This window comes from Cydia splendana, chromosome 11, assembly GCF_910591565.1.
Source record: "Cydia splendana chromosome 11, ilCydSple1.2, whole genome shotgun sequence".
NCBI lineage: Eukaryota > Metazoa > Arthropoda > Insecta > Lepidoptera > Tortricidae > Cydia > Cydia splendana.
The window spans coordinates 149,664-172,772 of record NC_085970.1 but is presented as its reverse complement, the minus strand read 5'-3'; the positions used below and the strand labels follow the sequence as shown (position 1 = coordinate 172,772).

At 41.9% G+C, this 23,109-nt stretch overlaps 1 protein-coding gene across 1 annotated transcript in view; it reads right to left on the bottom strand.

Moving 5' to 3' along the window:
- LOC134795186 (lutropin-choriogonadotropic hormone receptor) overlaps positions 1-23,109 on the bottom strand; it is a gene marked incomplete at its 5' end in the record, with an annotated part of 88,823 nt that overhangs the window by 19,013 nt on the left and 46,701 nt on the right. Inside the window, 4 exons of the mRNA XM_063767017.1 lie at positions 335-475; positions 6,290-6,433; positions 8,146-8,214; positions 16,459-16,530. Of these exons, the coding sequence (XP_063623087.1) occupies positions 335-475; positions 6,290-6,433; positions 8,146-8,214; positions 16,459-16,530 (426 nt within the window). The remainder of the gene's footprint in view (positions 1-334; positions 476-6,289; positions 6,434-8,145; positions 8,215-16,458; positions 16,531-23,109) is intronic.

Sequence of the window (23,109 nt, the reverse complement as noted above, 5' to 3'; positions counted from 1 at the left end):
GCTTCGCTGCGACAAAGTGCTGCGGCACGCTTTTCACACTTCGTTAAAAGCACCGAAATTAATTTGCGGCATTATACCTACCAATAATTTAGTTAATTTTACCGTTATAGCGGTTGTTAACGAGACTGACGTCATGCAGAATGTTGTCCATTACGCCTGTTGTACCCTTTATATATATGTATCGTATTCAATTCAACAAAGGCTCCGTCGGCGCGTGGAAATCAAACCCAATGGAAAATCCGAGTAGGTACCTATATGATAGCTAACCGCAGCTGTAAGAGTACAACAACGACTGCATATGCGTTTACCCAATAAAATAATCTAAAGCACTCACAGAACACGTAGATGAGGTGCGTGCACGCACAGGTCCGGCGGCAGCGCCCGCAGCCGCGCGCGGTCGGCGCGCAGCGCGTGCAGCCGCTCGGCGCCCTCCAGTGATGGGAGCTCAGTCAGGCCGCGTGCGTCCGACAGGATCCTGTGCACAAAGGTATACGCGTCTTTAAAATGTTCCAAGTACTTCAAATAGAGACCCCCCCCCTAGCGTCTTAAGTGTCGGCGTCTAATCAGCGCTCTGGAAAACGGTGTCGCTGCGCAGTTGCATTAACGTTGCGTCGAGCAGAGTTGACTAGACACCGACACTCGAGCGGGGAGACGCTAGTGTGTAGAGAGATCTTAAGATGACACGAGATGCGTAACGTGCAGCATGTCTCCAGTTCTCTGCATGGATAAGACATCGCTGGCGCAGCGCGCCGCATTCCTTTACAAATACCTAAAATAATAAGACACTAAACACATGCTGGATAATTGGATTGATCAGTAGGTATGTAAGAATGTTGAATGAGATAATGTTCGAGACGTTACATGATAGGTTAGGGTCGAGTGCTCAAACTCGTTTAGCTTCCAAATTACTTTTCTTAATGTCCTAGTTGGTACCTAAAGAAATTCCTTTGTTGTCTCTCAATGTGCCAGTATTCTCGGAGGTACATCTACTTAATTCTCGCGCCGTGTTTCGAATTCCCGGACTCCTCAAATTTTAAGTTGAACGTCTTTGAAATATCCAAGACGCTTTTAGGGTGTCGTTTAATTAAATTTCAAAAGATCGAGTCTCTAGTCCTTTTTATAATTGTTAAATACACAGGTAAGTATTATGGCATTTAGTCGTTAGTTATGCATGATAGTATGTATTTAAATAAGTTTGATAACAAAATAGTCTAAACTTGCCCTATATAGGGACGGGGTTGTGTTGTATTTATTTACATAATAGAATAGCTTCTATCCGCGATTTCGCTTACGAAAAATGATAATCATGATTGATAAAAACTATCCTATATGTCCTTCTCCAGTCCAGACCTCAAACTGTGAGAATACCTTACATATATACCAAATTTCATCGAAATCGTTTCAGCGGTTTAACTGTGAATAGGTAAGATAGATAGACAAGAGTTATTTTGGATTTATAATATTTATATTTTATTAGTGTTTGTATATGCTTCCAATAGCCACCATATAAAACTCTATTCAAGGTGAAATAATAAATATGCGTGCAAAATTCCGCTCTATCGAACTCTAAGAAATGGGTCAAACAAGATTTGCTTACGGACAGGGGACGCGTAATACTAAGTACTTATATAAAAAGCTTGTAAAAAATCAGTCGAGAGACGCGAAGGGCATTGACCCGGAGTTCGAGTGGCGTGTACCTACTGTACCTACCTACTTGATGAACATGATGAAAATGCTCGCTCGTCTCCGGCCGATCCATTACTTAGACTGAGGCCTAAATACGGATAAGTGCGAAAATAACTCCAGTACCTAATACATAATATATGTACGAGTAAGTAGGTTGTACACGAGTAGCGTGGCGTGGGACTCCTAGCACTTTACTACGTCACGTCTTTATTTGTACACATTACGTACATTATCATAAGAAAAGGTCTTGTATTGGTGTCAAGACTAAAGTACGAGTATAAGGCGTTATTTATTATTGTTGTAGTATTAATTAGTATTCTATTTCGGCGCCGGTACCAGGCCCAGGTATTTGGGCCAGATATGGCGTGGTCGTGATCGGATCGTAGACTTTAATGACGTGTATTGTGTTGCATATTTACGAACGTTACGGTGCGGTGGGCCATTTTAGATAACGAGCGACACTTCGTTTCATCACTTACGTTACGGCTGCACGTGGCGCTTGACACTCTAGTAAACTAGTAATCATAATCATAATCACTCTAGTAATAGGCAACATTTATCCGTATTAGGGCCACTGCACCATCCCACTAACCCGGGTTAACCGCGGTTAAATCTAGAGTTACCATGGTTCCCAGTACAATTTGACACTGGGTTAACGGTTTAACGATTAAACCGGTTAACTCCGGGTTAGTGGGATGGTACAGTCAACTGTAAAAATATGGGTGTAGCCAACTTATCCAAACATAATGTCCCATCCCATAGTTCTTAATTCGCTGACATAAGAGCTATTATGGGACATATTTTTGAGATGATTTGTCCACTCATATTTTTACAGTTGACTGTACAAGTGGGGCTTAGTGAAATAAAATGGTATTCTATGTGGTAGTAGTGGTTCTAAATATGTACTAGGCATGTGAGGCTATGATAAAAACAAATCTTATACTACAAGGTATCTAATCTATCATTGAAATTTGATATATCTCCGTATATATATTTCATGGTCAATGTTTAAGCGTATCTTAATAGGGGCAAGTCGCTATACGATCGCATCGCAAATGTGAATGAATGACAACAGATGGGTGGTAGGCCTAATAGGATGGGCTGACAAACGGCCGCGGTTTGCGGTGATGGCTGCGGTGAACCGCACACCGCTCCAGGGCTACTGCTGCTACCTACTAGGTAGGTACTGGATCCCTTTTAGCTTTTTATACACAGGATGCCACCTAATAGCCCCAAGGCAGCCTCAGATGTCTGTTTGATTAAATCTAAATCAAATGTAAAGTTTGAATGTCGCTCTTGGTTGGATAAATTACAAAGCGAGGTCTTCTACTACCTATTTTATGGTTAAACTTTACTGCTTCCTTACTAAATCCTCAGTTGAACACAAATTCTATTAACTTTAAAGTATTCAGACTCGTAAAATGGTCGGAAAAGTGCTCTCGCATTTCCCGGTTTCAGTTTGATCAAATGAAATTCAGGAGCCCACGGTCGCTGTAAATGGTTGTAAGTTGAAATGTTAACTAAACGCGCATGGGTTGGTTACAATATACATAACATCTTTCTGCGACGAAGGCCTTTGGCGAGGGACGTGGACATAACAACATTGTGGGGCGCGGGTTTTGATTGTTCACTAGTTACCTACGTAGAATAAAACTGTATATTACACCACAATAAAAATCTGTAAATATACTAAGCTTTGTATTTTTAATAATCGTATAAATAAAGTTACAACGCTATTGTATTTCGAGTTCGAGTACGAGTAGAGCGCACGCCCTGAGCTACGTGGACCATATGCCACTTCTCTCAGTAGGTACATAAAGTCTGAGTCAAGTCAAATAAAAATATTGAATGGTAAGGAAAATCTGTCGGTAAAGTTCGACGCTGAACGCCTACGCTACGCCGTTATAGTTGAATTATCGAGAAGATGGAATTGCATTTGTAGTGGTTGTATGCTGATACTACAAGAAAATAGAAAATTCAAATATAGAATGCCTGTAAACAAACAATACTACTACATATGCAATTCCACGCTCTCGATGATTCAACTATACTTGTGTTTTATTGAGATAAGTGTAATGGCAGCCCAGTTTTCGTTATTTTCGCCGCATATTCAAATTCCGATGATGGGGGGATAAAGTCATAAAAGATTTAGTCTGCGGTACGTAAAATTTAAGGGCGCGGGATGCTTCGATTCGATCATCAGCATAAACGCGAACCGATCCGCGGCGCGGCGCGGCGCGGCGTGGCGTGGCGTGGCGTGGCGTGGCGGGGAGGGGAGGGGAGGGGTGCGTGCAAACTGTACTCTACTCGTACGCGCAGTAAACGGAAGTTAGAAATGCTGTTTGAAGGCTCCGGCGAACCATTAGATTTAGATTTCTTTATTTCAAGATGAAAATTACACTATAAATTTGCTACATTCGTCAAAATTATGTATGTTTATGTTCTCATCATGATCGGCACTGCTTTGGACGTGAATAAAAAAGCACAAGAGCAAGAGTATCACTATTATCAGGTCGTAATCAACACCTGTCCAGAAAAAACCGCAATAAAACTTATCTAACATTATTTCAAAACAGTATTAAGATTTGAAATCTTAACAAAACATACATATTAAATGTTTGATGAAGTATATTTTATGTGTACCTATATGGGAAACTTTTTTGTGTATCTTCGTAGGTAGGTAACAACAACAACAACAGATAACATCAGTTGTTACGAATATCGAGGTCAGAGTCACAATTTGGTCCCTTTATCCTTCAACTCGGCCAGCAACGGGAATCGCCGGCCTGCGGACGCGGCACCGCTTTACGGCAGCAGTTTACGAGCGTCGCCGGGACGTTATTTATGTGGTGCGAGCAGGAGCGTCCGTCCTCGCGGCGTAATGGGCTTGTTTGCGTCCGGCGTCGGCGTCCGGCGTCCGGCGTCCGGCGGCGCGGGACGCGCTTCCGGACCGGGGCGGGCGGCCGGACAGTTGCTGAATACACTGTTTCAAAATGTAGAGCCTATTGATTTTAGATGTTACTTCTGTTATATTTAAAGTGGAAAATCGTTACCAATACACAACACGTTTTAAAATAAAATAAATAATAAAAAATAATTAATCTCAGAATACATCAGGTTCCATATTGTTTTGTCTCGCTTCTTATTTTAAAGGAAAAACATTAAGACTTATACTGCCGGGCAATTCAGCCTGCGGAGTAAAATACGAAAATCCCCAAGAGAGGGAAATGAAATAATTCTGAGCTTTGGCTTACCTTTACATTTACACAGGGGATTTGCCACAGATAGATATACAGAAACTTGATAAGATCTAGCAGCGCTGCCTGTATCTGGGTCCGACAGCTGACGTCAGTTGACCTGCAGTCGCCCGTCCCGTAACGTTGCGGGTTGTGGTACGAGCTGTAAAACTGTTACGCATCCTGAATTCGTTTGTGTTACACGGACGCAGCGCAACGGTTATACCTGCCGTTAACCTTCCAACTCTGCAACGGTTACCCTAGTTACAGATACCTAGTGCTATTTAGGAAATGCTCTCGGTACTGAAATTGTTTGGCGAGAACCGGGAATCCCCAGTTCCGGTACTGTGTTTGTAGGTATATATATATGGTTATATAGAGCAGTACAAAACGTACCTACATCCTAGCGCCATCGCCATCCATGAAGGCGCGCTCACACCAATAAGTTTCCTGTAAGGTTTATTCGGGTAAATTCGTAATATGTCAGTTAATTCCGGAAATCAAATGAAAATCACTCAAAATTCCATCATATTTTAATTTGTATAGTACCTTTTTAGAACCACGGTTTTCCAAATTCGGAGTTACCCGAAGACCATTCTCATTTGCACAATAGGTAAGTACCGAGGAATAAACGAGGGATTGGCACGCGGCTTCGTGAACACTATGCTTCATTTGGTCGATTTTTTGATGACATCTATTTATTTTCTTATAGGTACTTGGTACTTCATAATATTAGTTACATATGGTAGGTAGCTAGACCTGCTAGACTAGTTAGGTATGTCTGTGCACTTGTGTAGTTATCAAAACCATCGAGTTGTTAAGAAATGGAACGCGCCAGTGCCAGGAAACGCAAGAGCAGACCCTTACCGACACGGACGGACGGACATACTGCGTTTTGCTATACGGTGTTCCAGTAATATCCCTTTTCCATTAAGCTTCCGGTGAACGTGACTGACAATGCTGATCAATTTCCGCTTTTCGCGCGCGGATATCGAAATGAACGTCAAAACATATGAAAGAAAATGACGAAAGAGAGCGGAACACCAAAAAAATTGCATAACGGGTAGAAGATGTTTGTGCAAGTGAACATCAGGATTTTAATAAATGAGAAACACTTCATAACATATCTACTGCTAGTCACTTTAAATACCTATAACACTTTAACTATGGATGTTTGTATGTGTTTACTTGTAGGTAGGCATATTTCAGCGTGGTGAGCGCGGACAGATATATGTGCTAGCGCCTGCGGATGCAGCTTCGAGCAGTTGTCACGCAGTTCCGGCCGCGCTAAACGCGTGTAGACACACTACAAGTGGACTGCAGGCACTGCAGCTTGTAGATACTACACAACAGGTAGGTACACTTACAGCGTGTTGAGCGCGGGCAGATGTGCCAGCGCCCGCGGATGCAGCCTGGAGCAGGGGTTGTCGCGAAGCTCCAGGCGCGCCAGGCGCGTGCAGCGTGTCAGCGCGCCCGCGCCCGCCCATTCCACGCGGTTGCTTGCCAACGACCTGACACATATAGATATAGTAACTTATGTGTAGATAGGTAAATTGATAAACTTTTGAGTTGTCTCGCGTTAAAACTCCAACAACGAGCCGCTTCAGAGGATTGCGGAGATTATTTAACGGAACTGATATTTCTAATATTCAGGACTCAGGAGTCAATTATAAAGAGTCCTTATACATATATTCCAAATATTCAGAATTTTGATTGCAATAAAAATAGCTTGGTCTCTTGTTCAGTGTTTAGTATATAGGTACTTACAGGTCCTGGAGCTGGGGCAGCAGCTGCACAGCGCCCGGCACCTCCGTCAGCAGGTTCTCCTCCAGCCGCCTGCACACACCAAGTTACTTACAGGTCCTGGAGCTGGGGCAGCAGCTGCACGGCGCCCGGCACCTCCGTCAGCAGGTTCTCCTCCAGCCGCCTGCACACACCAAGTTACTTACAGGTCCTGGAGCGCGGGCAGCAGCTGCACGGCGCCCGGCACCTCCGTCAGCAGGTTCTCCTCCAGCCGCCTGCACACACCAAGTTACTTACAGGTCCTGGAGCGCGGGCAGCAGCTGCACGGCGCCCGGCACCTCCGTCAGCAGGTACTCCTCCAGCCGCCTGCACACACCAAGTTACTTACAGGTCCTGGAGCGCGGGCAGCAGCTGCACGGCGCCCGGCACCTCCGTCAGCAGGTTCTCCTCCAGCCGCCTGCACACACCAAGTTACTTACAGGTCCTGGAGCTGGGGCAGCAGCTGCACGGCGCCCGGCACCTCCGTCAGCAGGTTCTCCTCCAGCCGCCTGCACACACCAAGTTACTTACAGGTCCTGGAGCTGGGGCAGCAGCTGCACGGCGCCCGGCACCTCCATCAGCAGGTTCTCCTCCAGCCGCCTGCACACACCAAGTTACTTACAGGTCCTGGAGCGCGGGCAGCAGCTGCACGGCGCCCGGCACCTCCGTCAGCAGGTTCTCCTCCAGCCGCCTGCACACACCAAGTTACTTACAGGTCCTGGAGCGCGGGCAGCAGCTGCACGGCGCCCGGCACCTCCGTCAGCAGGTTCTCCTCCAGCCGCCTGCACACACCAAGTTACTTACAGGTCCTGGAGCTGGGGCAGCAGCTGCACGGCGCCCGGCACCTCCGTCAGCAGGTTCTCCTCCAGCCGCCTGCACACACCAAGTAACTTACAGGTCCTGGAGCGCGGGCAGCAGCTGCATGGCGCCCGGCACCTCCGTCAGCAAGTTCTCCTCCAGCCGCCTGCACACACCAAGTTACTTACAGGTCCTGGAGCTGGGGCAGCAGCTGCACGGCGCCCGGCACCACCGACAGCAGGTTCTCCTCCAGCCGCCTGCACACACCAAGTTACTTACAGGTCCTGGAGCGCGGGCAGCAGCTGCACGGCGCCCGGCACCTCCGTCAGCAGGTTCTCCTCCAGCCGCCTGCACACACCAAGTTACTTACAGGTCCTGGAGCGCGGGCAGCAGCTGCATGGCGCCCGGCACCTCCGTCAGCAAGTTCTCCTCCAGCCGCCTGCACACACCAAGTTACTTACAGGTCCTGGAGCTGGGGCAGCAGCTGCACGGCGCCCGGCACCACCGACAGCAGGTTCTCCTCCAGCCGCCTGCACACACCAAGTTACTTACAGGTCCTGGAGCGCGGGCAGCAGCTGCTCGGCGCCCGGCACCTCCGTCAGCAGGTTCTCCTCCAGCCGCCTGCACACACCAAGTTACTTACAGGTCCTGGAGCGCGGGCAGCAGCTGCACGGCGCCCGGCACCTCCGTCAGCAGGTTCTCCTCCAGCCGCCTGCACACACACACACCAACTTACTATTCCATTAAAAAATAAAAATAAACCTACGCTATGACAACAAAATGCATTTTATTCCAAAAGTTCCATCATTTTGGAAAAAAGCTATATTCCTCAAACTGCGGATCCATTTCTATGAACCATTGCTAAGAAGTACCGTAAGAAAACTTACAATTTCACATAAAAAAAACCGCATCCGTTGGAGAGACGATGCCACAGACAGACAGACAGAAAGACATTGGCGTCAAACATAGAACACCCCACGTTTTGCGTCGGGGGTTAAAGAGCTATTAAACCCATATATTTATACACAAACCCCACGACGAGAAAAATCTTTCCATTTTTATCAAAGAGACGAGAGAAGAGAATGAAATATCTTCACAACTTTAACGATTACGGTATAACACTTTAAACTCTCGCGTTTTAAAAGCACGCGTCGCGTTATTAAAGGTAAAAACAATGAAATTATATCGCGGTAGACCCGTTTGTGTAATTAAATATGATTACGGTATAACAAAACATTTCAACCTCATTGACATGACCACTGTCTCACAATGAAGCCAATGTTTACGGCGAATACAACGAAACGAGCAGCAAAGTAAGCGTTTATCGTCAGCTGCATAGCTCCATTCCCTTGTTGGCGATTTGTCGGCGAGTCACGCGCGCTGCAGCCGCGGAACGCGCCGCGCGATATGGAGGGATATTATACATATTCCGAGCTACAATAGTTACGATTACGACTCACGCACGAGATTGCCGTTTGCAAAGCTCCTTTTGCGTTATTATTTGTCAAACAACCATAACACATCGGTAACTCGTGGCATTTAGGTAGCACTTAAAAGATTAGTTTAATTAATTCCTTTTTTTAGTGGTTTCTTTTTCTCGACTCGTATAGGAAGAACATTGTCACGTCACTAGTCTGTTAGAAACTGTCAAGTGCCACGAGTTACCGATGTGTGCTCATCACTAATCTTTTAAGTGCTACCTAAATGCCAGGAGTTACCGATGTGCATGTGAATATTGCTATTCGTTTTGTTAAAGTCTTGTCTGTAAACTTCTCAGCTAACAGCGGAAATTAGTATATATTATATTTCATATACAATATCAGGGTAAACGGTGGCGGTGTCACCTTGCTACAAAGATTTCTCGTTTAAAAGTAGGATAAAGGATTTAAGCTGCCCGCGAGTGTTTTTATGACCCGTACAAAATTTAAAATAAGGGAAGCGTGAAATAGCGTTTTCGCGCAGGTGTCAACAGCAGGGGACCTCTCATAAACAACGGGGCCAAGAAGTAAGTAATATAAATTCGCAGGCTTAGTGCTCCGGCCTCGGGGTCGAAGGCTGAGCCTGCGGGGGTGGGGGGCGGAGGGGCGGGGGGGTAACCGGCGTGATGAACGGCTTTATTATTCACCCGCACTATCTACTATTGCCTACTTTATTCCGCGGTCTACGGCAAATGCAGATAACACGCGAATGTGTACACAAATTGCCCAAATTGGCTGAGATCGGTATCTTTATGGTGTCGTGTCGGAGTCGTGTCGCGTCGTTCCGCGACGCGGTATGGAGCGGTCGTGAACACGGAGTGGTGACTGGTGACCCTTTACTTACTCTTATCTTAACCGTTTGCGGGTGACGGACATCCCTGGCGTCCATGGTTTTATTTTATATACAATTTACACAAAACCGAAACATTGAGGTTTGACAAGTAGGTAGCTTTTAAGCCCAGTGTTGCCGGTTTAATTAAAGTTATAAAATATTTTTTACTTGTAGCTTTTTAGGTAAACGCTCCCTGACCGGTCGCACACTATCACAATCTAAATTATCCATCCATAAACCGGCAGCTAGGATCACGCCACCGGCGGCGGCGGCGGCGCTACGAAAGCTTTCTGGCCTTTCTGGGGCAGACAAATGAATGCTTGTTTACCGAGCATGACGGCTTATTCTAGATATGCGTTCATTAAAAACTTATTGGCAGCGGCTCTCCAAGAGGTCGGATCTAATGTAACGATCGTCTTAGTGATTGGCACGAGTCCTCACTCATTGTCATTTCGCATGCACCAATCAGCGTGAGCGATCAAGGCCATGTCAAAACCAGTAACCATAACCAATAGCGAATTCTGAATCGGCCTCCTGTCGACCGCACGCATCGCGTCGCGTCGCCTGCGCTGGTTTATGTCTTCACGACAGGAACCAACCGGCATTCTAACTTCAACATTGTGTTTTTACTTTTTTATTTTATTTATCTTATGGTATTACACTCCGATCACTGAATATAGGTAATGAAAGTTAAGGATAACTAGAAAAACCGCCACAAGCACGATATCAAATCAAAGTTAAGATTTATAATGAATGCTCGAATCGACCCCTGATCGGTCTCTGGAGAGATGATGCCCGTAATGAGTTTAACCGCTGCCGCCGCTGCAGTGATTCAGGGAGTGAGTATGTCATGTATTTGTGTTTCATCTCGAGAGACTATCATTTAACCGACTTTGTTTTTTTTTTCATGCACATTTTGTGGAAATGGATTTCGTTTATGAGCCTCGTTAACTTTAAAACTCTCCTGTCGAAAACCACTTATTGGGTAGGTAAAGCAAATGACGTTCTCTTATTCAGAGTTATAATAAATAAATAAAATAAAAAAGCCTTTAATTCCACACAATACGAACAATACTTAAAAAATAATAATATTATAGCTAACATATCTTATTATTGATATTATAATAAAAAAAAAACTTAATTACTATCTATCGCTATGATTGGTGGACCTCTTCGCGAGTAAAGGCCTCCCCCAGCCTCCGCCATTCTGAGCGGTCCTGCGCTACCTCTTGCCATTTGTGCGGTATGGTGTCGGTGACGTCATCGACCCATCTTGTGGTTGGTCTGCCAGGTTTTCTTTTTCCTTGTGGCCCTTTCCAAAGTGTCACACGTTTGGTCCATTTTTGGTCGCTCATCCTCGCTATATGGCCTGCCCATTGCCATTTCATTTTCAGACAGTGTTCTAATGCGTCGATGACTCTCGTTCTCTCTCTTATTTTTGTGTTCCGCACTCTGTCTAGTCTTTTTAAGTTTAGTATGCTTCTTTCTTGGGCTCTTTGGCAGATTTGAATCTTGTGTCTTATGTCTTTGGTGTAAGTCCAAGTCTGACAGCCGTAGGTCAAGCACGGCAATAAACTAGAATCTAGAACTTTTTTCTTTAGACTTATTGGAAGATTGCTTTTTAGGACCTCTTTTAGGCTCCAAAATTTGCTCCATGTTTTTGTTATTCTTCTGCCCAGTTCTTTAACTCCTCTGTTCTTATCGAATGAGATTTGCTTGCCTAAATATATATAGCTCTCTACATATTCTATTTCTTCTGTATCGATATATATTTTGTCTCTTCTTCCGTTAGTCATTATTTTTGTTTTATTGATATTCATTTCGAGGCCGATACATTTACTCGTCGTTTGTAGTGATTGCATCATATCCTGTATTTCTTCCGACTTGTTCGAAAATATTGCGATATCATCTGCAAAGCAGAGATGGTTTAAGCTTTTCCCGTCGATTTGGATGCCTTTATTTCTCCAGTTAAGCGATTTAGTGATGTTATGTAAGACGGCAATGAATAGAGTCGGTGATATCGGGTCCCCCTGTCTTACTCCTCTTTCTATCCTTATTTTTTTACCTGTGTTTTCGAGTTTAATTTTACTTGTAGAGTTGTTATATATGTATTTTAGAATATCTATGTATGTATTATGAATGTTGTAATCTGACAGTGCTTTCCATATGGCTTCATGGGATATAGTGTCAAAAGCTTTCTGAAAATCAATAAAAGCTATGTACATGACGCTATTAAATTCTATATGTTTCTCTATAAGCTGTTCGATGACTTGGATGTGATCCATTGTAGAGAATCCTTTTCGAAAGCCCGCTTGCTCTATGGGTATATGTTTTTCGATTGTAGAAGAAAGCCTTCTTTGTAGACATGATGCGAATAATTTGTAAATACTCGACATAAGGCTTATTGGTCGGTAGTTAGAAATGACAGCCGGGTCTCCTTTTTTGTAGAGTATTATAATGTCTGACTCTGTCCATTGCCGAGGGACCACTCTTTGAGTAAAAATCAGGTTAAAAAGATGTGCAAGGTGAGAAAGCAGTATAGGTGCGACAGCTTTTAGAATGTCATTTGTAATACCGTCATTTCCGGGGCTTTTCCTGGATTTTAAGGTTTCTAGAGCTTTTCTAATTTCCGTTTCATCAAACAACTCTACTTCGTCACTTTGGTTTTCGTTGCACTCTATTGTGGTTGTTGTATCTGGTGAATTTTGGGTGTCAGTTTTTGCATATAGATCCCCATAGAATTTCGTCGCGTGTTCTAATATGTCATCTCTATTTTTTGTGTATCGTGACTGTGATTTTAGTCTAGGTATCCAATTTTTATCTCTATCAAGTTCTTTGAAGGCTTGTTTTGTGCTTCCCGTGGAAAGGAGATGTTTTTCAAGTATGTTTAAGCGATATTGTTTATAGTCTTTCTTTATTTCTTTGTTCACTTTTTTGTACAACAAAGAGAGTGTGGTTTTGTCTTCTTTTGATAGAGGTTTATTTTTTTGGAGATTGTGTCTTTGATCTATTAGAAGTTTGGTACTGTCGGAAATTACATTAGTTTTAGAATTACCAGGTGATTTAGAAGCGAATGTGCTTTGTAAGATACACTTTTCAACAGCGTCGTAGAATTCTTGAACCTTCTCGTTCTGAGACAATTGCAGTTTTGATAGATTGCTGTGTAAATTATTTTGCAGAAATTGCTCATTTTCTTTCGTAAACACACGTTTTGTATTTTGTGTGAACATTACTCGGCTTATTTTTGGTTGATTTGTTATGTAGGTTGCTCTCAAAAATCTATGGTCCGAGTTAAACTTTATATTGAGGACTTCAAAGTTTTTAATTTGTTGTTTTTTGGCTACCATTATATAGTCGATTTCGTTCTTGATTTCTTTATTTGGTGCTAGCCATGTCCACCTCTTGCCGTGGCGTTTTTTGTACAATGTATTTACTATAGTTAGCTTGTGTTTCATTGCGAAGTCTATTAGTCTCTGGCCTCTCTCGTTTCTTATACCATAACCGTAAGAGCCGGTTATTTGACTTTCTTCGCGTTTAGTTTGGCCGATCTTGGCGTTGAAGTCTCCAAGGAGAATCAAATTTCTATTTGTTAGTGAGATTATGCTGTCTAAAGTGGAGTAAAACTCGTCGATACAGTCATTGCTGGCTTCGGATGTCGGGGCGTAAATTTGAATCAGTGTAAGCGGCTTGTTATTAAATCGCATGTTTAGCACGGCTATTCTATCGGATATTCCATCGAAACTTATTATATTATTTTTATACTCCTTTTTTATTAGAAAGCCGACTCCGTACAAACCTTGCGTTTCTCCGTAATAGCATAAAATATTTTTGTCATCTTCTATGATTCCATAGCCATGCCGACGAGTTTCGGAGAGACCTATTATGATATCGTATTTTACTTCCGACAGAGCGTTTTGCAGTTCTAACATCTTTGGGGTTGTAGACAGTGTACGGGTGTTATACGTGCATATGTATAGTTTCTGTGAGCTTGATTTTTTGCTTGCTGGAGGGTTGTGGTCGAGCTCCCCACGGTGACCGGCCGGCTTGGGGATCGGTACTTGTTCTTTTCTATCTAAAATGTAACTTGCAGATGATGGGGCGGGAGAGGCGTTGTTTAGTTTTTTTCTTGCGGTTCGCGGCTCGTGCCGGGATTATTTTGTGCTGTATTTAGCTGTGCCGGGCGTAGGTATCCAACTATACTCTCTGGTTTGGTTTTCTTGAAGATTTGTTTTTTAATTTCCTCATTATTTCTGGTTTCCGCTACACTGACTGACTCTGGCGATTCCGATAGTAACCTTTTGCTGGAACTTCGATTTACAGGTGACTGGTTTGATTTACGTGGATTAAGGGTCACTATTTTATCATAACGTAGAGCAACCATTTTTCCAGCCTCTTTCTCTCGTTTCAAGTCTTCCTGAAGGGCTCTTCGTTTTTGGAGAACGTTGGGGGAAAAATCTTCTTTTATATAAAAACCAGAATTCTCTAACGACTTTTTTTTCCTTAAAAGCTCTAATTTCCTACTTGTCGTCGTGAATGTCACAACCACTGGCCTGATCTTTTCACTTGGTTTACCCAATCGACTCACAGTTTCGATTTCCCATTTTTGACATTCGATTTTCATTTTCGTATTAATGATGTCCAGAATCAGGCTTAGCAGGTTATCGTAGTGTTTCTCTGACTCTTTTACCCCAAAGAAAACCACATTTTTCCTTCGAATTTGTCTATCTAAGAAATCTATCGTTTTTTGTTGTTGTTCTACTTTAATTTCTAGTTGATTTGTTCGTGTTTCCATTAAACTAAACTTGTCGTCTATATTTTTGTTTATCGATACCTTTATATTTTCTTCCATTTCTTTCATTGTAATTTTTTGAGAGTTTAAATCAACCTGTATGGCTGCTAACATTTGCTTTATCTCTTCCATTTTTGAGTTTGAAGACCTCTTGCGGCGAGTAGCGTAACTACAATGATGTCGATCGTTATCGTAAAGTAGCTGGTGATGTAGTTCTTCAATACTCCGCTAGATGGCGCTATTATAAACCTTTGTGTTTTATTTCTTTTCTTGGGCCGTATTTTCTTGTATATTATTTTTTGGTATTTTCTAATAGTCGCACTGATATCAGATTATGTAGAACTAACCTCTTTGAAACGGTTCTGTGTAGTTTTCTTCCTTTATCTTCCGGGTTTTAAACGTAGGGTAGAATCCGTTATTAAGTGTTATTTTAAATTTTCGCACTAAATAATAAAGTAAACGAGCTTCCCACATTTGTGCATATACTTCACTAATAATTGCACCTTTTTAACACTGTTTTACGTTGATTTTCTTACTATTCGATTTATGCTTTACAAAATAACAAGGACTCGATGTAAACACGGGCACAGCAGCGCCCTCTCATTCAGAGTTATATTATGTATTAATAGTATTTAATAGAGTTAAGTATGACACTTAGAAAGTATTTTTCATCGAGCGAGAGCGAAGATCTCCGTTTCAGCTTGAGCAAAAATTATTTTATATGATTCTCGTGAAGTTTGGTGAACAATAACTTGGTGAACACGTGAACACGTGAACAGGTGAACAGGTCGATAAATACCTATGTAGAGTTCTTTTATCGATTCCGTTCTCAACAATATTTCGAAATTGAGGTCTACAGCTCATAGTCTCTACTTTACCTAATTGCCTTCTTTACCATAAGTAATTTCACATAAATATACTGGTACCTAAAATACTTATTTGAAACTACTCTCAGTTCATACTCTATCCTAAAAGCTCTAAACCACAGATATAGGAAGTAACCTTCTATGATCTGAGCTCTGAGCTCTGAACACATGTTTCCTTCATCAAGCACAGAGGTGTGTGGTTTTAAATCAAAGTAAGTGCTATATAACAGGTAAAAGGTTTCGCTCCCTGAATGTCAGGGTTCATTATGTACTTTAGATAAAAGTTTAAAGCGTTTGCGTAACTTTAAAGGCAGTTTGGAATTGGCTTGAAATGGAGGAGTTATTATTACTACGGTAAAAAGCTTATTTTAGGTACTTAGGTAATGTTTAAAACGAGAAACCCTTATCCGTCTTGAGTAAAATAGAAAAGCGGGAGTATTCTGTAGCCGTACCACGAGTTGACATCTAAGGTTTACGTTAGCGACTGCGTAAACTCGATCGCAGTCCATCTCGCTCGCACTGATACTGATGTATTGGTGAGATAGAGAGGGAATGCGATCGAGTTCACGCAGTCACTAAAGTAAATGTCAAATGGCAAGTCGTGGTAGCCGTGCTGTTTACTTTTTGAACTGATTTCGATGAAATTTGGCATGTAAAAAGTCAAAAGTATATAGAGAACATAGTGCACTATATTTTACGAGATCTGCTTTCTAAGCATGGTGAGGGATGGAGAGATCGGGGATGCAGTGGAAAGAGGTGACCAAAACTAGAAGTCAGTGGAAGAATATGATACGAACCTTATATAGGTAAGTACCTACACCCCGACGCGACGGAGGGAAGATGATCTTCTAACTAACTGAAGGGACGGCACAGACCGAATTTGAAACAAAACGAGCCGCAGGCGCAGCTAGTTAATAATATAGTGTGCTGAGTTACATATAGTGACATGTACTTAAAGTATTTGTTATGATACCTAATGGTGGATACTCACAGCACCTGCAGCGCCGGGGCGCCGGCGAACGCGCGCTCGTCCACGTGCGAGATGCGGTTGCGGCGCAGCACCCTGCAACACAACACACACACTACTCAACACCAGCTCCCACTACCACTACCACCCGCGGGAGTGGGTTAACCTGCAACGCACAATATATATATCTGTATCTAATAATTATAATAATGGCGAAAATATGAACATAGGTCATAGGCACTCAACATAAAGCAATTACAAGCCTATAGAACGCGATGCAAGAATCTTACTCGTAAAGTGGTTACCAACGGCAATAGAACTACTCATGCATACGTAGGTATATATACCGATTACCGAGTAAGCTTGCAACCTCATTTCAGTAATGCGTTTATCAAATCTCTTATAAGTTATAAGTACGTACCTACACGGGTATTTATGAATAAATGTAGCGCAGTGTTGATGAAATTCTCGCAGGCAGTATTACGCGGTAGTTTGAATTTGTAAATTAATTACAGTAATTTCAGTGGGACGTCGAGCGGCGCGTAATACCGCTTACAACACAAGCTCCTGATTTAACCGAAAGGAAGAATTTCATTAATTTGACAGGCACGTAAAACTTCTAATTGTATGATCATACACCTCTAAATTTATGATTTAAATATACTTAGTATCGTTAAACTTAAGTACCTATCATTGGCCTGTAACATCAATCAGCAGCGCTAATATCTGGTATGTTAATGAGTTATAATAACCTATTTAAGAATCATCCCATGCATATGCATCACGAATGTTGCAGTAAACCGCCACTATAGCTCGTTTGTTAGTGCACGACACCTTGCACTTTGTGACTATGCGCTGAAACTTGGCACAGTTGATTCTTAGCTGGTCATGAGCAGATACAGACCGGGAGACCTCGAGAGCCACGTCTCATTTAGTGGGGGGGAGGGGGGGAAATTCGACGCCGCCGCGCTTCACTTGGAGCAACATTTCTCTGAAACTGTAGCTATTAGGGCATGTGATATATCATTTTCGGATAAATTAAGGATGAGGAATTTTTTTTTGGAACCAAAACAATGCACTTTCTAACAAAAAAAAAACATAAAGTAGAAAAGACAAAAAAACGTATCTTGTATTTTTTCATAATTACCAATTTTTTTTTAAAGTGTAGTAGGAATCTGAAAACAAAAAATATAGTTTTAAAGCTACACTTATTACATTTAAGAAAATATATAGTTTATTATACAAAACTGTTGTTACATGGGAGATAAAAAATTATATTAAGCGTGGGCCAGAGTGATCTCAATACAAAATATTATTAATGTGGGAAAGTTACTTATAATTTGTTCTACAATCGTTTATTTTTTTAGTTTTTCGTAAATAACTCGTAAACGGTAGCCCACAGCAAAAAAATATCTTTTACGTAAATAATCTGTTTCAGATTTCTTATAAAATAAGTGCTACTTTTTTTCGCTAAGATCAATATTAAAAAAAAATACTGAAGGGAGAAAATAAATACTAAGGTCCTCTTTTTTAGTCATTCGTAAATAACTCGTAAAGGATGGCCAATAGCAAAAAATATTTTAACACATGAATAATTAGCATAAAATTTCCTACAAAAAAGGTTATTCAAACTTTTTCGCTAGGACCAATATTAAAAAAGGGGACCTTAGAATTTATTTTCTCTCTTTAATATCGTTTTTAATATTGATCCTAGCGAAAAAGATTGAATGACCTTTTTTGTAGGAAATTTTATGTAAATTATTCATGTACTAAAAAATTTTTTGCTATTGGCTTTGATGTAGTGTAGGGACGCCCGGCCGGAAGCAGGCCCGGCAGGCTATTGGCCTTCGTTTACGAGTTATTTACGAATGACTAAAAAAGGGGACCTAAGTATTTATTTTCTCCCTTCAATTTTTTTTTTAATATTGATGGTAGCGAAAAACAGTAGTACTTATTTTATAAGAAATCTGTAACAGATTATTTACGTAACAGATAATTTTTTGCTGTGGGCTACCGTTTACGAGTTATTTACGAAAAACAAGAAAAATAAACGATTGTAGAACAAATTATAAGTAACTTTCCCACATCCATAATATTTTGTATTGAGATCACTCTGACCCACGCTTAATATTATTTTTTATCTCCCATTTATCAACAGTTTTGTATATTAAACTATATATTTTCTTAAACGTAATAAGTGTAGCTTTACGACTGTATTTTTTGTTTTCAAATTCCTGCTACACTTTAAAAAAAAATTGGTAATTATGAAAAAATCAAAAATACGTTTTTTAGTCTTTTCTACTTTATGCTTTTTTTTTTGTTAGAAAGTGCATTGTTTTTGTTCCAAAACTAGATTCCTCATCCTTAATTTATCCGAAAATGATATATTACATGCCCTAATAGGTATAGTTTCAGAGAAATGTTGCTCCAAGTGAAGCGCGGCAGCGTCGAACTTTCCCCCTCTCCCCCCACTAAATGAGAGGTGGCTCTCGACGGCTCCCGGTCTGTATCTGCTCAAGACCAGCTAAGAATCAACTGTGCCAAGTTTCAGCGCATAGTCTCAAAGTGCAAGGTCCCCATACAACGGTGTGCAGTACAAACCAGCTACTAAATGATTTAACCCAATCTAGAGATCTATAACACAAAAACATCCGTTTATTTTGAATGTATATATGTACCATTCACGTCTTCTTCCACAGTGGTTAAGAAGATATAAAGTTTGAAGCGGCGGATCATTAAAAAGTCAATGAATAGAGCCCATTACTCTGTCGTAATTAAAAGGAGCCTGCACCGACCGTCTTCATCGTCGCATCGTCGGTGGTTTAAACTGTTTAAAGTCACGTTTCACTGCCTCGTTAACGTGGCCGTTCATTTAACGTTTATAACAGTCGTAATATAATATGTCGGCGATAACTCGGACGTGGGCACGCGCCGTCCCGCGGTGGCATTATGCTAATTTGAGGCAATAAACGAATCGTGAGATTTGTGAGTATAGGTAGTATCGTAAATCAAAAATTCGTCATCTGTCTCTCTATCGCTTTTGCATATTCGAGCAATAGAGAGGCAGGTAGACGAACGAGCGAACGAAGTGATAAGACCGCGCGACGTTGATTCGTGCGATAAGCAGCGTGAGCGGTGTTGTGGATTTGTAGAATATATGTAGGTACATTAGGCGGCTTCAGGCGCGGGTGAAGGGGGGAAGGAAGGGATGTTGCGGTGCAGATTAATCTCCTGGACGCAATATACGCGACAGTAACGCGTCGCCACACAGATCTCAGCCACAAATGGAACATGAGACTCGGCTGTGGAATTTCAGTTGCGTCGACGTTCATTATGAGTTTTCCACAAAACGTTTCCACAAAATGTAGATGTAACCGAGTGAATACTGTAAACGGTATATAGAGTCCGAATATACGAACGAATATATGAAAACTTGACTCTATTGAGCTAAAGATATAAGAGTGATCCCAATCCATCATATTAATATATCGATCACGTCATCATGCTTACGCAGGTGTCGTCGCCGGTCCGGAAGTCGCATCGAACCGGGTTACCGTACCCGCACCCGCACAGCGTCTCTTCAGGAGGAGAGAGAGCAGCTTCCAAGAAGAAGCTCCCCATGATGGTGCCATTGTGGATAAGGAAGAGGTCAGGTGGAAGAGGAGGAGGCCTTCTTCGCCAAAATTGTGGTTAATTTTAAGTTGTTTCACTTTTATGAAATTGATTAATCTATGGGCCTTGACTTAATTGACAATAAATGATTTTTTTTATCATAGAGAGACTCAATCCCAAGTTTTCGCTTTATAATGCTCCGTGTAAATATATAAGGTAGTTACTAGTTAGGTAGCTTAGTAGCAAACATAAATATCGCGGCACTCGGCAGTGATATTGCGGGCGGGGCGCCGACGCCGGCGCCGCAGACAGCGTGAAGAGGGTTGCGGGCGGGGCGCCGGCGCCGGCGCCGCAGACAGCGTGAAGAGGGTTGCGGCCGCGACCCCCGATACTGGGATTGAAAATCAGGCACCGATGTAGGTACTTAGGTAGTAGTAGCTAGCTGGTAGGTATTATGTAGATAGAGATTGAAACCTACGATAAGACTTGCAACGTAAAAATGCTACGTCGAATACTTCTTGGGTTTATAACTTTATATTATTTGCAATCAATTTTAAACTACACAGTTCGAATTTCTAGGTGACAAACAGTAGCAAAGTTACTATTTAAGCGAACGGAGTATCCAAAATGAACACACGCTCGAGCTCTCTCTCTTAACAACGTCGCGTTTAGATAATTCTGAATACTAATATCAGCGGACGTGGTCAAAACCAATATGAATTTAAGGTTTATCATAAAGTTATTAGATTGTTTGCACGCGTCGGAGGGCCGGCACGGCAGGGCCCGGGCCTTGCCCTTCACAACATTAATCTCGCCTTTCTAGTTCAAGGGCGACCCTCCGGCACCGGCCGGCAAAGTAATGGCTGGCCGCTGCCGTGCCGGCCGGGCGGCCGGGGGCTTATCATTGTTATTGTAATCACCGCGGGGGCGTCACAATTATCTGTGGCGTAAAGCTAGGTAGCACAAGAAAAACACAATGATTATCTTTATTTGAACAAAAAAACTGTGACAATGACGTATGACGTTAAGTTATTCATTAAAGTGGTTCGCTTTCCATACAAAAAGCAATTGCGTTAAATTAAGTAATTACACACTACATATTACTACATAAATATGTGCGCATCTATCTACTTTCGAATGTTTATTTGCGCTAAAATGATAGTAAAACTTTGTTTTATACAGAAATCACGCAAAAAAACGTTTTATTTTTTATCAATGCAATACCAAAAATAACGTTTTTTGCGTGATTCCTGGCGGCTTAGCACGGTCGCGTTTTTATCCCTTGTCACCATGCCTATCACGTTCTAACAAGTATGTAAGTGCGAAAGGGACGTGCATAGTGATAGTCGATAAAAATGGAACCGTGCTGAGCCCGCTGTTTAAAACAAAGTTTTACTATCATGTTAGCGCAAATAAACATTTGAAAGTAGACAGATGCGCACATATTTATGTAGTAATAGTGTGTAGTTAATTACTTAATTTAACGCAATTGTTTTTTGTATGGAAAGCGAACCACCTTTAAGTAATTCATTTATACTTTCGATAAGTTGTTTTAATTAATTACTTGTCACTGAGTTACTTATAGGAACGGCCTGCAGCTAGATTAATTAATCGGTTGCTTGAGGGTTTTGAGGTCACGTTCAAATAGCTATAAGTTACATATTATATATTATGTAGATGAATAACATGGTAACTCTATATAGTAGTTGGTATAGTATAAGTATGTAGTATTTTCGTGTTCAGACGCATCAATGTCATTGATCTATCATATTAATGTTTTTATATTAGATTTTTGAAGGTTTTTTTTCTATCAGCCATATTTTTATTTTATTTAAGTAAATATTTGACGGCCTCCTAGCCTAGTCGGTAGTGACCCTGCCTACGAAGCAGGAGGTCCCGGGTTCGAATCCTGGTAAGGGCATTTATTTGTATGATGATAAAGATATTTGTTCCTGAGTCATGGTTGTTTTCTATGTATTTAAGTATTTATATATTATATATGTCGTAGTCAGATCGTATAATCCGCCGTATTACATTACGGCTAGCCGTTATCAAAAACAGGGGCGTTTTGAAATGCGGCGGTTCGACGATTAGCCGGATTGTCATTGCGATACGTTCTTCAATAAGGCGGCCAACGTTTAGCCGCATCGTACTACTATTTTAGATTGTAGAGTGACCAGTTCTTTCGGTCGCCTACGTAACCGGAGTTTGACAATGTTTGCAATTTAATTTATTTTTACCATGGTCCCACCGCACTACATGTGTTTCTTTTCCAAAACATTTCCTTCACAACTTAAATAGACGGAGCCCCGCAAGCGGGGCTCCTATTTCTGGGCGGTTTGCCCTTCGGGCATCTGAAGCTACCTAACGAACCTAACCTACTTACCTACCTACGCTTTTTTCCCCAAAGTGTAATGTTTTCACGGACGTCTCACTAAATCAATAGGTAGGTAGGTTAGGTTCGTTAGGTAGCTTCAGATGCCCGAAGGGCAAACCGCTCAGAAATAGGAGCCCCGCGAAGCGGGGCTCCGTCTAGTTAAGTTGCGAAAGAAATGTTTTTTGAAAAGAAACAGTCCGACGAACTCCAGATTTGATGGACACCCCAGCGTTTGTCAGGCAGCGCCACGGGTGTTAAAAATGGGAACTAAAAACTGTCAAAGCGGCGGCTAATGACTCGCTGTATTACATTACGGCTAGCCGTGTTGAAGAACGTATGGCGCCGAATACATTCCGGCGGATTCTCATTCAGCCGCATTCAATCCGGCTAATCGTTAAACCGCCGCATTTCAAAACGCCCCTGTTTTTGAAAACGGCTAGCCGTAATGTAATACGGCGGATTATACGATCCGACTGCGACATATACATATCGTTGTCTGAGTACCCACATCACAAGCCTTCTTGAGCTTACCGTGGGGCTTAGTCAATTTGTGTAATAAATGTCCTATAATATTTATTTATTTATTTATTACGAGCACGCATTGAACTCTAATTATAAGTAGTACGTAATTAGAAGTAAAACAGTTATTTAGATTAAGTGGAAATATTAATTGTTACTGCTTTGCT